This window comes from Hippoglossus stenolepis, chromosome 2 (assembly GCF_022539355.2).
Source record: "Hippoglossus stenolepis isolate QCI-W04-F060 chromosome 2, HSTE1.2, whole genome shotgun sequence".
Classification (NCBI taxonomy): domain Eukaryota; kingdom Metazoa; phylum Chordata; class Actinopteri; order Pleuronectiformes; family Pleuronectidae; genus Hippoglossus; species Hippoglossus stenolepis.
Genome location: NC_061484.1, coordinates 16640778 through 16655204, shown reverse-complemented (window position 1 = coordinate 16655204; position 14427 = coordinate 16640778). Strand labels below are relative to the sequence as shown.

The 14427-nt window shown below is 42.8% G+C and overlaps 2 protein-coding genes across 2 annotated transcripts in view; both read right to left on the bottom strand.

The window, feature by feature from the left end:
• Positions 1-7573, bottom strand: part of ank2a (ankyrin 2a, neuronal) — a 75900-nt gene extending 68327 nt beyond the window's left edge. Inside the window, exon 1 of the mRNA XM_047342100.1 lies at positions 7181-7573. Within this exon, the coding sequence (XP_047198056.1) occupies positions 7181-7315 (135 nt within the window). The 5' untranslated portion in view covers positions 7316-7573. The remainder of the gene's footprint in view (positions 1-7180) is intronic.
• A 2327-nt stretch (positions 7574-9900) lies between these two features.
• On the bottom strand, positions 9901-14285 carry LOC118121446 (histone PARylation factor 1). Its single transcript, XM_035177317.1, has 8 exons — positions 14160-14285; positions 12732-12915; positions 12016-12202; positions 11702-11800; positions 11107-11260; positions 10836-10923; positions 10337-10509; positions 9901-10218 (listed from the first exon to the last, which is right to left on the bottom strand). Exons 1-8 carry the CDS (start codon positions 14196-14198, stop codon positions 10084-10086), a joined length of 1059 nt encoding a protein of 352 aa, XP_035033208.1. The 5' UTR covers positions 14199-14285; the 3' UTR covers positions 9901-10083.
• Positions 14286-14427: the final 142 nt, after the last annotated feature.

The window sequence follows — 14427 nt, the reverse complement described above, 5'->3', positions numbered from 1 at the left end:
ACAATTAAGAGTCTCCAATGAACCTAATCCAAATCTGTATATCTGTGGGAGGAATCTGCAGCCCCTTTAGCTTTGCTTAGAGGTTGGGAGAAGGTATTTCTACTCACTGGATTATCTCATGTAGCGTCAGATGACGAAGCATTTTCAGGCAGAAAGTGACGTCACATATTTCCAGTTGAACGTCTAATGAGAAATGAAGCGTGTGACCTACAATTTGCTGCATCACAGTCATACCAGGGATGCTGTGTGCTGCTGTGTGACGCTGTCAGAGGGAGAGAGAGATATAACCAGGCAGATAATTAGTCAGACAGACACACATATCATAAAAGAGTGAGAGAATTACTCAGAGAAAAGGAAACAGATGGGAGAAGTAACCCACAGCGACGTCACCCACTGGGTTGGTGAACTGCTGTTTTTTTTCAAGCCTCGAGTTGGCCATTCTGACCAGCGCCATCTTGATTTTTGGAAACCATTAATAATCATACTTGGGTGGTGGAGCCTGACTGAAAGGATACTGCTACTTGAAGCTGCACCCATTGGACAGTACAAGCTATCAACCACACGTCCCACACTTTATCGTCTATTTGACTCTACATGGAACCATAATTTACATTTTTATCATGCTGCATTGAAACTAGCAAAATGAGACCACGAACACCATAGGAAAATGTTAACTAGGGTTATAAATCAAGTGAGAAGTGGGGTCAATTTTTCATACAAAGTCTTTGAATATAAACGTTTAATTATCAGCCACACTTTACAGTCCTATTTTGGGTTCGGAGCAAACACGATGAGTTTGAGCTGGTGCACAGGAAACATCTTCAATTTTAGACCGAAGTGTTACATAATGAAAGTCCACACAAATCCCAAATGTAGGTATAATGAATGGCCCTGGGCAAAAAAACTGGCATTGCTGTGTTTTTTACAAGGTAAACTGCACTCTGTGTTTGTGTGTGTGTGCTATGAGCAATGCTGTTCTCAACAACACAGCGAAAAGCTTTGATGTGTTTCCCTGTGAGAAATCCTTCACTTATTCAACTCCATCATGATCAGAGGCAGCAGAGAGGGAGGGGTAGATGGGGGGATGATGAGAGGGAGCTAACAAGAGAGAGAGCACACAAAAAAAAGGTGAGCTGAGCTTCTGAGAAGTCTATTGATCAGCGACCACACCCTCCTCTCTCTCTGTCTCTCTCTCTCTCTGACGGGAACCCAGTTACAAGGCCATGATGAATAATTGACACCTAAATGCTTCCCACTGCCCCCAGTGCAAAACACCTGCCCTCTGTACAGCATGAGAAGTATAGCATGATTCATCTTATTATTTTTACATATCCTTCTTTGCTCAAGGGTGCGTTTAGTAATTTTCCTTGTTAAATCATTTGAAATGTGAAATGGCTTCCACATAATTGTTATGTTTTGAGTTTAAATAATGTTGCATTATTTTATTTCCTTTCCTTGATTTTAAGTGTTGTCTTTTTTTTCTTGTTGTTTTCTTTTATTAATTTGTCCTCTTTGTCCAACTGTTTTGAAAGATGCTAAATAAATCAAGTTTATACTATAATTATTACATCCTGCAGCTATGGCCATTTAATGCAGCTAGTTCATCAACATTAGTCAATTCATGTCTATGCATTATAAACTCTGGTTTCAACAGTTTATGTCGTCACCTCTCGACTTTCTCTGTGCTCAGACTGTCGTCTAAGTAAGCAAAGCATGATATTAACATGAAGATGATTGTGATGATGATGATGACGAGCTGTGACTCATCAAGTGAAGCCATCTGCGCCCTGCAAACATCCACCAGGAGAAGACTGGCCAGTGTAAGATGGTGTCACATATAACTAGGACACCCCAACTAGTCATGAGGTACCATGAGGACCAAGCAGCCAACACAGGACACAGAGGGTCAGGATGTTACTTGTAACCAAATATACCGTTTGGATCTGGGACAGGAATACCAGTGCATCTCTCACCACCCTATCACCATTACACTGTATGGAAACTCCTATAGATAACATCATGTGACCGTTGCTTGCATGTTGCATCAGAGCTGGTGGAGTTTCACACCTAATATGGCCACACCTGAAGATGAATTTATATATCAGTCAAGTCTTCAGATTGAATGCTTCAAAGCATATGGTTCAGATCAACAGAGAGAAGATGACCCTCGGGTTATACAGCACTTTCCGTGATTTCAGCTCCTCTAATGATATTTAATTATGGGGAAAAGCTATCAGAGGATGGAACCAGGAAACGTTACTGATGCCGATTTGTTTTCTGTTGATTAACTTATTGATGAACGGACTAATCTACAATCTCAACTCTGACTCTGGAAACTTATAACAGGCCCTTTTTTTTTTTTTTACACTTTTATGATATTTAACTAATATCTCAACCACTCAACCCATTGTTGGACAACTTTATACTTCATGTTGCCTAAATTCCCACCAACAGTGAACACTGCATGGCTGCAATGAATGTCCAAATAAACGACTGTATACTAACACCAAATGTCCTCAGTGTTTTCAAAGGAAGGTTTGAGGATTCATGATATTAACTGACGGTCAAGCGTTTCTGATAATGAGATGGTCCATAGAAACACACAACAGTGCAGAACCAAGCAGGTATTTCACAAGAGTCAGTGATTATTCCTTAATGGAATTCGGTAACTGTCAGTAGAGGTACCGGAGCGGTTGACTTACGGTCATCCACAGGTCTCTCACTTACAGCCAGGCAAGTGCTCTAACAGCTCTAGTAAATGCAGCTATTGAATGCTGTATGAGTATGTGTGTTTGGGTGTGTGCACTTGTACTGTATGTACATATACATCCCGTAAAACTTCTCCCACAGAGACCCCAACGAGTCCTATTTGGCATCATGCGGTGGAAGGCAGATGTAATCATGTGTGGGTGTATGTGTGGCTGCAGCTGTCCAGAGGTAATGCAATGAAGGCCGTGGCTCCATTAAGACTCACTTCCTGCAGAGTCCCATCATACCCCTCCCAGTGGAGAGAGAGAGAGACAGGCAGACACAGGGGGGCAGAGGAGACGCAGAGAGAGAGAGGGCGGAAAACAGAGAGATGGAAATGTCAAAGGCTGCAGTGAAATCTGACCTCCTGGCACATCAGGACCTCGGTGTTGGGACCAGTGGTGGGGAGGAGGAGCGCAGGGGGTGGTGGGGGTGGTGGGTGGGTGGTGGGGTGGGGTGGGGGGGGGGGGGGGGGTGTAGAGGGAAATGAGAGATGAATAGAAATGACAACCAAGAAGAAAACTGGGGTAAAAATCAAACCTCCTCTTTCAGGCAGTGAGGAATTGAGACTGCTGAGAAGGAAAGATGGAAGACAAACAAAAAGAAAATGGGGCGGGTTGGGGTTGAATCATGAAGTTCAAGTAATGAGTAAGAAATAAGTCAAGTGGCCTCAATTGTCCTAAACACAAGTCATCATCAGATGCAAGACTAGAGCCGTATTCCCTCATTATATTTTTCTGGATTCAGTTTGGGTATGAGAGTGACTGGCATGTCTCCACTGAAGCCTGGAGGTGCAAAGATTCCCCTGATCGATATCAGACTGCAGTGGACATCAAATCCACTACAGTCCTGAACTGATCCCTGCAAACTGAGCTGAGAGTATCCACTGTTCAACCACAGGGAGGTGGACTGGCACAGTTTGAGGGGGTTAACACATGATGAGGCCGTCTCTGTTTTGTTCAGATAGGGGGCGAACGGAATCGCTTAACGCCAGCTTCTAAAAGCCCAGTGACGCTGGTTCAGTGAGCACAGAGACATGGACACACAGACACTTGGCTACGATGAAGAAGCTATTTTTCTCTGGGACAATCACACGAGACAGGAATTATTTTTAGACCAGAAAGAAAGAGCCCAGCATCACAGTGTCTCTCTGTCATTTTCTCTCTTTGGTTCATGTCTCATTGCTGTACTGAGCTCTGTACTCCAACATTGAGTTTCTTCAGATACATACATTTGAATCTTTCCTAAACGATCAATTCGTGTTTTGCATCTCTTGCAATTTTTCTTCTATCAAAAAGCTTCCACAAAATGAGTAACTTCCCCCACAGAATCTAAGAAAACTGCTTTTTTCAGTTTTTCATGGCATCCAAACATATACATGTATGTTTTTGCAGATATTATGAAACGGTGGTAGTCAAATGCCCAAGCAAAACAATGAGGGTAAATGGAAACTCATTCAGGGGTGTTTCAGGTATTGTTTTAATGGTTTTGAGATGCAATGTTCTAATTCTGTTAATCAGGGTAATTTGGAGACATTCAAATAAAACTAATTGACCATTGTCTTCCAAAGAAAAAAGTAACAACCCTCCACAGCAAGGTCTACGGATCCTGAGAAACCAAATTAGTGTCTCTGGAAAGACACTTACTAAAAGGTATTATAAAATAAAACCAAATTACATGGATACAATTACAAACTCAACAGACAGTAGATTATTTTGTACCAACCATTTGGAGTACGACAGACACCATTCTATAGAACAAGTATTTATGTTTTTATATTAACACTGAATGAAATGACTGCATGTGTTGTGAAATGTGATGAGCCTGCATCATCTGTGACTTATCATCCGACTCTGCAGCTCTTTGAAGTCGTCCAGCCTCTCAGCTCACTGATGGAGTTTTACTGCACACAAGCTTTACCTCAGTCCCATTGCTCTCATCAACCTCAACTCCAGAAGAGTTCTGATGCACCTGCTGTGTCCTACCTTCCCATCACCTTCCCATCACCTTCCCATCACCAAACCGCAGACAGACAAAGTATCTCTCTGGTGAAGAAAGTCAAACAATCCGGTGAGCTTTAGACCCAGAGATTTCACTCAAACCCAAACCAGAGGGTGAATATTGGACTTGTATTTGAAAGGTGGCCAGAAAGACGACTTAGAATAAATGCAAACAGTGGTGCACATCAGCTGGATTTGTAAACAGTCAAATGCTTTCTCACAGTGTCAATCAGTTCGTTGTGGAGTTCTGCCAAAAGTCCCCAAAAAACCAAACGATAGAATGAATTCAGCAATAAAAGGCCCTAAACAGCTTTTGAAATGATCAAAACCTGTGCATTCTTCCTCAATCTCCTGTTGCATCCTCTAAGAAGATACAACTTACACTTCTTCTTATTCATCTTATGGGTAAATGGTACATTGAGGTTGATGGTCTCACACATTTCCTAGCAGAGCACAACCTGGTGGGTGTGTCGGGCCTTTAGACTAAGACATAGTCAAAATTCTGCTTTCCCTAGTATTTCTTTCCAGTATGATTCCTGCAGTTTAATTGTTGCTGATGCTTGAGCGGGACAGACCAACCGGTAGGAGTCACTAGTAGAGTAACAGAGATGACACGATCATTCATCAGTGCCGCCGCTTGTTATTGATCACTGGGGTCAATCGGCTGCTTGGGACTAAACATGGGCCTCTGCAGTGGTAAGAGATATTCCCATGTTCCCCCCGGGTGCCTGAGTTAGTGTGGAACCTTAACAATCGAGCTCCTTCCACGACCAAAAACGACTCTGTACCTTAGTGGTCAGTCAAAAGGAACACATGCTATCCTGTGCCCTTTTGTGGTGCGTTTGTAAAATGTGTTTATTTGAGTTTTTAAAAAGCAAATCGATAAGAGTATCTGGAAAACTGACCACTGAGCACTTCAGCTGCTGGATCAGTTACCATGAAGGTAACTAATCCAATAATTTAAAATCAATGTGATACTTGAGATGCTGTAAAATCTGCATGTACATAGATTCAGATCTAGTATTGAAGAGGACAGCTGTGTTCGAAGATGAGCTCAAAGTGGGACCCCACCACTTTTAAGAAGAAGTCTCCTTATCACTTTCACTACAGAGAACATACATCCTAGATGCCTGCAGGACTTCATCTTCTTTCTGTGCGCCGACACAAACAAACAGCTATTCCTGTCCCCGTGCATACAAGTGCATGACGTGTTCACTTAATCATGTTTGTTTGATTTTCTCAAAGATGATAATACACAAACTTCTGATTGCATCATTGCAAGTATGTGAGCTCAGTGGCCCCACCCTGGAAGAAAAGACAAAAGGTGTGTGTGTCTGTGTGGGTGTGTGGGTGTGTGTGTGTGTGTGTGTGTGTGTGTGTGTGTGTGTGTGTGTGTGTGTGGCACTCGAGTCCATTACTGAAATCACATTAGCCTGAGCGAGTGCACTGACACAGGAAGCAACCATCTACCATCTCCTGACTCACTTTTACTCAAACACACACCGCGGACTACACAATCAAATCTAGATGGTAACACTTAACATTAATCTTCCTGCTTAAATCATACATTGGTGAAAACTGACACTATTTACTTTTTTCCAATTAGGCTGATGCAGTTGTGACAGTGGATTTAGTTTAATTTGTAAAAACGGACCATGATCTGAGCAATACGAATATTTGAGAGGGAGAGGAGAGGAGAGGAGAGAATAAGGAGATGAGAGGAAGAGGACAGGATAGGAGAGAAGGAGGAGAGGAAGAGGACAGGATAGGAGAGAAGGAGGAGAGGAAGAGGAGAGGAGATCTGCATACCAGAATTTCAGTTCACACAAGGACAGAAGGACTTACTGGCAAAACAGCCCAGCCCAGTGGACTGAGATAGCACTTAGTAAACACACACACACACAGAGACAGACACACACACAGTGACAGACACACACACACACACACACACACAAAATACTGTATGAATCTACCAATGTATGACAGAAACCACCTATTCATCTTCAGGAGAACCCTACACTTGCACCATGTCACTGGGTGGAAGGTTGAATCGGTCGCCACCCATGGGTGCCCACCCTGAAACGCTCCATGTAAACAGTGCACCTACACAGAAGTTGTAAACACTCAGTGGGGCCTGTACCAGTAACTAGTGGAGTCAGTGCAGGCCCGCTGCTGTTTACGTTGACGGCCACAACAACTGGCACCACTGGCCTGTTTTCTCGCACTGTCACTGATCTAAACATCCTCTCTGCACAGCTCGGCTTCCATCAGCAGCGCGTTAAAACCCAGGTTAGTGCAAAATCAGAGACAGATCACCGGTGCGCCAACGCCTCTGCCTGCTCCACCCGGAGCGCACAGCATCAGCAGCGGGGTGCGGGCTGGAGGAACCGGGCAATGCGGAGAAGGAGGCTGCGGACACACGGGACACCTACCTGCCGTATACGGGCATGCTGCTGCAGCGGCGGTGGAGGTCCTCCCTCCGGGGACGTGTTGTTGGAAGAGGCCATCTTCAAGTCACGGTCGGAGCCGCCGCCCCTGGACAGACTTTCTTCCGTGCTACTTGACATCCTGTCTCCGGGGCTGCCGCTGGAGGAGACGCGGGCAGCCAGTCTCCTTCTGCCGGGTGAGAGGTGGCTCTCTGCGCGGGGGCCCTCACTGTCCACAAGGCTCGCCGGGGCCCGGGATCATTCTGCGGCGACAGAGTCCGTGTGTGTCCCGACGTGACGGAGGCGGGTACAGTGATCGTGTCAGATTGTCAGAGCTCCACAGAAACAAGCGCTCCTCCGCTCAGGGATGCTCCCGGTGTGCTGCTGTATCCTGCGCGTGGACGTGCGTGGGAGCGTGAGCGCGCTTGACAGGCGCTTCCCCGAAACTCCGCAGGATGCATGCTGCCTTCAAGGACCGTGGGAGAGGATGCTACCGCACCTTGATTGGGTTAATCAGTGAGAAGATGCCTGTGTTTTTTAGTTTGTCCATATTAGTCATTTTTAAACATACTATATATATATAAACGTACTTGACACAGAAGGTTTGCTCATTAACTTCTACCACTGAGCAGAACAGTGCTCCAAATGTCTTACAAAAATAGAACTCCAGAAGAGAAAATATAATAGGACCAGAACATTTGGAACCAATAGTACCTGAATGCACCTCCAGCCGTGGTGCTCCTCTGTTTTGCTTCGTCCCCCGTTGCCTCTGCAGCAGCACAGTACCCACCAATCATAGACTGAGCTAGATGTCAGGTACATGATATAAACAGTCCTACAAGACTTTCATTACCATGACTTCATTAACCTTAATTACATTATAAGGCATCCTACACTGACACCAGTAGTCGTAATAATCCAATGGAAATATCATGGCTCAATTTGAAATCAGTAAGTTCTCATGGTCACACAATAGTCACATGATCTTTGTTGTGATTAAAAGAAACGACTTTGATCATCAGTTTAAAACAGGAAGAAATCGTCCTTCTCAATCTCCATAAGGCATCAGATTTTCTGTCATATCCAACCTTTTGACACGAAATGTAAAACACTGTGTAAAAGGCAGAGACCTCCTGTATTTACAGTCATAACACTGATGTGTCAGGGCAGCTATGGTAGCAGACAGGTATAGGTGGATCAGAGGTTTGAATAGTTTTGAAGAGACTTCTGCTAATTATCTCCACCAAGGAGGTTGCATTTTCTGTCCATTTGTTTGTTGTTTGTTTCTTTGTTGTCAGCAGGATTATGTAAAAACTCCAGCACAGTTTCCCATGAAACATGGTGGAAAGATGGGACATGGGCCAAGAAAGAATCCATTAAATTCTGGCAGTGATTTGGAATAATGGGCAGACCCTGGAATTTTTTACCGGCTCCAGACAGGAAAATCAACAGTGTGGTCCACGATGACGAATGATTAAAGGAAAATGGTTAAATGTGAAATCATCACTGCCCATGCAGGCACATTGAAGTGAGCTTACATAATCTCCCTCTTTAGTATTCTTACGCCCTCACCTCGGCCTGGGTCTCCTCACTGAGCTGCAAATTTAATGGAAGCTGACAGTGCAAAATCAATAGCAATGTCTTGGAGACATTTTAAAATCAGGCAGGACGTGAGGAGGGGAGCGTGAAATGGAGAAAGAGGAAGTCATGTTAAACTGTTTAGATCTGGATTCTTCTGTGTGAGCCGACAGTGAAATCATTTTTCTCCGAGTCATATATTATGTTAATCTGTTTCTCTAAAATGGCTGAGTGCAAGATGACAACATTGAAATAGTTAATAGTTAAATGTAAAGTGTCAAATAACTTATTTTACATTCGTTAATTTAAAAAGCACATTAAACAAAATACTTATGCAAAAGACTGATTTGTATGGATGTTCCTCTGCCTTACACCCTGTATGAAGATGAATCTGGAATCCTGGGACTTCCAGGAATAAACTTTTCAAAGGCAATTGAATGGAAGCCTATTGTATTTGAACACTTGTTTCAACCTGGGAAAGAATGTTATAACTATCTGGGTAAAACACAGACATTTCCCTTTTGAGAGGCGTATGTGTGACTGAATGACTGAATGATGTTCTCATTCAGAAGAAAAGTTCAGAATTTAAAAAAAGGAAATGTCACTGGGTATAGTCATAGACCGTATCGTTATAATGTCGCCTGTCTTTTCAGTCTTTGGTTATATTTCCACTAGTCCAGAGAAAATTGGTCATATTATATGCGTTATTGAACAACTTCAGAAAATGCATGATACAAACAATAATTCTATTAATGCACAAAATTAACTGGGAAAGTTGATATACATATCTATCCTGATTCCTGTATGGTGCAACCCAACACTACTTATGTTATTACATTTTTCTCCTTTTATACAGAACCCTAGATAGAATTTGCATCTTGCATCAGTGTCAATGGCTGCTAACAACTGTATCTTAAATATGAGAAACACTGCCCTCTATCTACACTGCATGATATGAATCTAAAGACACAACTGTGTCATAATAGCAGTTCTATAAAGTTACCTATATGTCAAAACATTAAATACATTCTGCCTGGATTACGTGGATCTTAAAACAAAACTGTTGTATGGTGTTCACCAACTGCTGCACAACCTACTGTAGATGTAAACTCATTGGTTTAAATGTTCATTGGGATTCAATCGACAGGTAAAAATATAAAAATATTTTATTAGACATCTACCTTTTACAAACAAAATGTCATTGAACTGGTTCCAGTCAACGACAGCAGCACCAAAAACCACCAAGAAACACGAACAATGACAAACAGACAGAAGACACATGGTGGGAAAAGCTTATAAGAACAAGAACTAAAATGATCTTCGGAGTGTTTCTAATGTGCAGAGAGTTGGTCCAGGTTGTCATGGCTACGGCTGGAGAGGTGGGCCTCCAAAATTTCCCCAAATAAATTTCGTTTCAGCAAGTTGTAGGCCATGGGCAGGAGCTGCTTGATTACCTTATGAAAATACTGACAGGACAAAAAAAAAAAAAAAAATCAATAAACACATTTATTCCAACTGCAAAATTAATTTGATGCTTTGTACACAGGAAAGAATATTTGGTTGTGAGTTGGTTTTGAGACTTACATGGGATCCGTAACAGAAGAGGTCTATTCCCAGCTCGTAACCCATTCCATAGTCACACTCATCATTGGCAAACTGAACAAACGTGATAATCTCCTGGAGAGGTCCGAAGGCTTTGACGCGCTCTTCATCATTACGCGCGTCAGCAATGGCCTTGCAGATTTTTTTGAGAGCAGCTAGATACAAAAGAGGGAAAAATGACAAGTCATCGTGCACAGAAAATAACTGAAATAAAGTACACAGAAAATAAATTAATGTTGACTATTGACAGACTGATTTCCAACTTAAACTAAATAAAGATAGCGTCATGCCACTTTTGAGCTATAATTCAAGGACAATTATATACATACACGAAGAATGAGTGTGTGAGGAGATAAAACTGTTACTTCAAGTTTTCAGTCCATACAAGCGATTACACAAAAAGGTAAAACACCAAAAACTAAAGTGGCACAAGGCATCTTTACTATCACCAAGCTATAATACTATATATATTTAATCTCACCATCTGTTTCTGGAAGTTCTCTGTATCCTACGTCATTCTTGTCTACGGGCACAACGACGCCAGCACCGTGGAACGTCTTTGTAACCACCTGGAGTGACCAGAGTTTTTTTCTCAAAAAACACAATTGTACACAGTATTGAACTAATACAACCGCATTGATTTCAAGTTGCAGTCCAAGGGACAAAGTAACATATAGAGTGAAAATCAGTTGAGTTACCAGTGAGTTTGAAAAAACATTATATAATACATAACACTATTTGCTGTGAATTACCCTCTTGTCCCTCTGCTTCATGCCTTTGGTTTTCTGCTCTAGAGACAAGCCCAGTGTCTCTGTCCTGTCTCTCAGCTTTGCCTCCAAGTTTCCCAAAGCTTCTCCCGCTGCCTTCTTGTTGCCCCTCTCTTTCCTCTTCCGCAGAAGATACAGGCTGACACAGGAGAAAACAAAGGAATCAAGTAGGTAAGACTCCTTCTCCCCTGTTACCACACATGTGAAGACAATGTGCACACACACAATAAGGACGATTATCATAACAGGTGCATGCACCAAACCCCGTTTATGATCACGGATTTGAGCTAAAATGTAAATAAATATTAGATTTTAACATCATGACATGCTGATATGTACCTGATATCTGGAATCCTTATTCGCCTTTTGCTACCATTGACAAATGAAAAGTGACTTGTGCCTTCCCCCCTGAGTACTGACTTGTAATTTGATCATGTACTAAAATATAGAAACAAAACGGCCACTGGCAGCTGGATAAAATATATACAGATCATAATTTATGTTAAACATTCTTAATCAGGCAACATAAACTAAGTGTTTACGTGTGGTGATAGGTAAATATGTGGTTGTTAGTACTCACAGGACAGCAGCAAACAAGTTGTCCCCCATCTGTGTTATAGTGCAGCCCTTCTTGGCTTCATTCTCCCCAACAAACGAAGGGAGGGAGTCTGGAGTGTCTCTGGTGGACAATAAAATCCAGTGAGAATAAATCAGAGCAAATCATACTCATGTTTCTGTAAAAACAACCCCTCACTAGCTGTAGCTGGTATGGGAACTGTTCGTAGGATAAGTCAAGAGTCCACAAGTGGAAGTTACAAAATTTCAACAATAGCACTGGCTCAGAATAGATTAAACACCTTCATGGGCGTCTAGTGGGAAAGAACTGTGCTGTACCTGAAATAGCCGATGTGATGCTGGCTGTCCTCACATCCCTGAAGTATGGTCTGAAACTCTGGTGGGTCGTAAATGTACCTCCAGTGAACATGGAAGTTAGGCTGAGGATTCTTTGAGCTTTTGTGAGCTCCAGCCAGAATGTCAAACGGACCAACCAGCTGCAAACCCAGAGTTTCTTTCAAGGCACCTTCAAAGAAAAAAATTATTACATAAGTCCAGATATTAACTGAACATCACAATTTTCCAGAGCCCAAGTTGATGACGTCAGTTCTTTTTTTGTCTTGGCTGCCCAACAGCTCCAACATTTTTCAACTTACCATCAAAGAACAAAACTGAGTAATAACAAAAACGTTTTTTATTGAATAAATGATTATTGACTTTTATGGACTGGCAGAACTCATAACTCAAGGAACAACCTTAGACAGACCATGAAACTGCTTGTCTGTGCTAAACTGGCAAATACAAAGCCATCATCAAACAAAGACACTTGTGTAAAGACTAGTTATAAGCAGGGCTTCTCAGATCATGGGCTGTACAGAGTATTTTTCTCACAAACCCTCCATCCAGACCTTTCATTGGCTGAGCATCACTAAAACCAGTGGCTCCATCCTGTTTACTCTACGTCTACAGACAGAAGAATTGATTAAATGTCAGATGTACCTTCTGTCCTCTCAGTAGTACTGAAACAAGATCTGCTGTCAGTGTAAAGATCTTACCACGTGGGTCGCCAGGACAAAGCTGCTTGCAGAAATCCCAGAAGTGGTAAAGGTCTTCTGGCATTTGCAGCTTGTACAGTCGCACCATCTCATCGCGTTGCTCCGAATCAACCTTTGACAACGGCGCGGCTTCGGACTCGTCAGTACGGGCTTTCTTCAGCTCCCCATTGCCTGCACCTGACTCCTAAAGAAACGCATAGTAGGAGAAACAGCCACATTGTATTTAAAGTTGTCAGTGTATTTGTTACACCAAGTTATAGCTAAACCAACAATACAACATTGCAATAAGCTAACTGGTATTTTGTATCATCCACTTCATTCATATGATTTAGGGCTGAAAACAAAATTCGGAATAAAACTAATTCTGCAGCATTGCAAACAGCTTCCAATATGTGGAAATCAACCCCTCATTTAAAACAGTTTATTGCAAGTCAAGTCAGATTTGTTTATATAGTACGTTAGAAATAATTGCAGTTGAGCCAAAGTGATGACAACCATGGATAAAACTTCCAGAGGTTAAGTGAACAAAAAGTAGTGCGAAAGAGCAGAAACCAGATATGCAGGGGAATACTGGACGTCAATCCAGTTATGAATGAGCCTTCACCTTTATGAATGAAGAAGCCTGATGGTCTGTGTTCAATGACCTGTATTTTATAACATGACATGTAACACAAGTTAAGGCTTTAAAAAGACTTAGGTGAAAGGGATCTATTGGCAGAAATTGAATATCAAATAATCCTACTGATGTTTCATCTAAAATTGTATGAACTGTTGTTTTCTTTACCCTTGAATGGCCCCTTTAAATATAAATACTTTATATTTACATCTTGAGTGGATCCTCTCTACGGAGGCTGCCATGTTTTTTTACAGTAGCCCAGACTGGACAAACTAAACACCTTTTGAGTTTTTATCTGAAGTCTACCACAGGTTCTCTTCCATGTTTGGAAGGGGAGGGTGAGGAGGAGGAGGGGGGGTGTTCAGCTGCAACATGCAACTTCACCACCAGATTCTACACACTGAACCTTTAAACTTTTCTATAGATCTGATTCATTCATGTCCAGGCACTGGTTTTAGGATTTAAAGGTATCAAACCACGACTCATGAAGACGTGTTTTACCTGCAGCAGACCACAGAGAGGTAGAGGTGACGCTAGCTCACCACGCTACAACAAATACACTGTTCTGGTTCACTGAGACGCCATCAAACCGTTATGATAAAAACTGCTGATACAGTGAAGGAGCAGGTCTGCAGGCTGCCATGTTGTCTGACTGCTGCTCACACACAGCGGCTGCAGCCGTTCAGCCCACAGCGGTGAACACAGGCTGCTCTCCCCGACACCGAGGCTCCGCGCCCCGCAGCGCTTCCCTCTGACAAACCCGGGTTTTCAAACGGACACCCCCGCGACCCCACCGAGCAGAGAGCCATTACCTGACTGGATCTGGGTTTTCTTTTCGCGCGCCCTGTCATGTTTCTTCCTCTTGTCCTCGCGTCCGCGTCTTCTTCTGCACGTTGGGAGGCCGCGGCGCCCGCGCCACGTTAAAGCGCTCCGACGCCCCCCAGAGGCAGGGGATGCTAACTGCACATTGAAGAATCCTTTTTTTCAGGTGATTTGATCATCCTGTGATTTCATTTCACCCACTGAGCCAGAACCCACAGACAGAAGAATTCATTCAATGAATGCTGTCGCTCGGCTTCT

Coding starts and splice junctions, on each gene's coding strand:
- LOC118121446 (XM_035177317.1), bottom strand. CDS start 14,198: ATGACAGGGCGCGCGAAAAGAAAACCCAGATCCAGTCAG. Junction 11,261..11,701: donor AACTTGTTTGCTGCTGTCCT/GTGAGTACTAAC, acceptor CTCCTGTGTCAG/CCTGTATCTTCTGCGGAAGA. Junction 10,219..10,336: donor TCTTCTGTTACGGATCCCAT/GTAAGTCTCAAA, acceptor TTGTCCTGTCAG/TATTTTCATAAGGTAATCAA.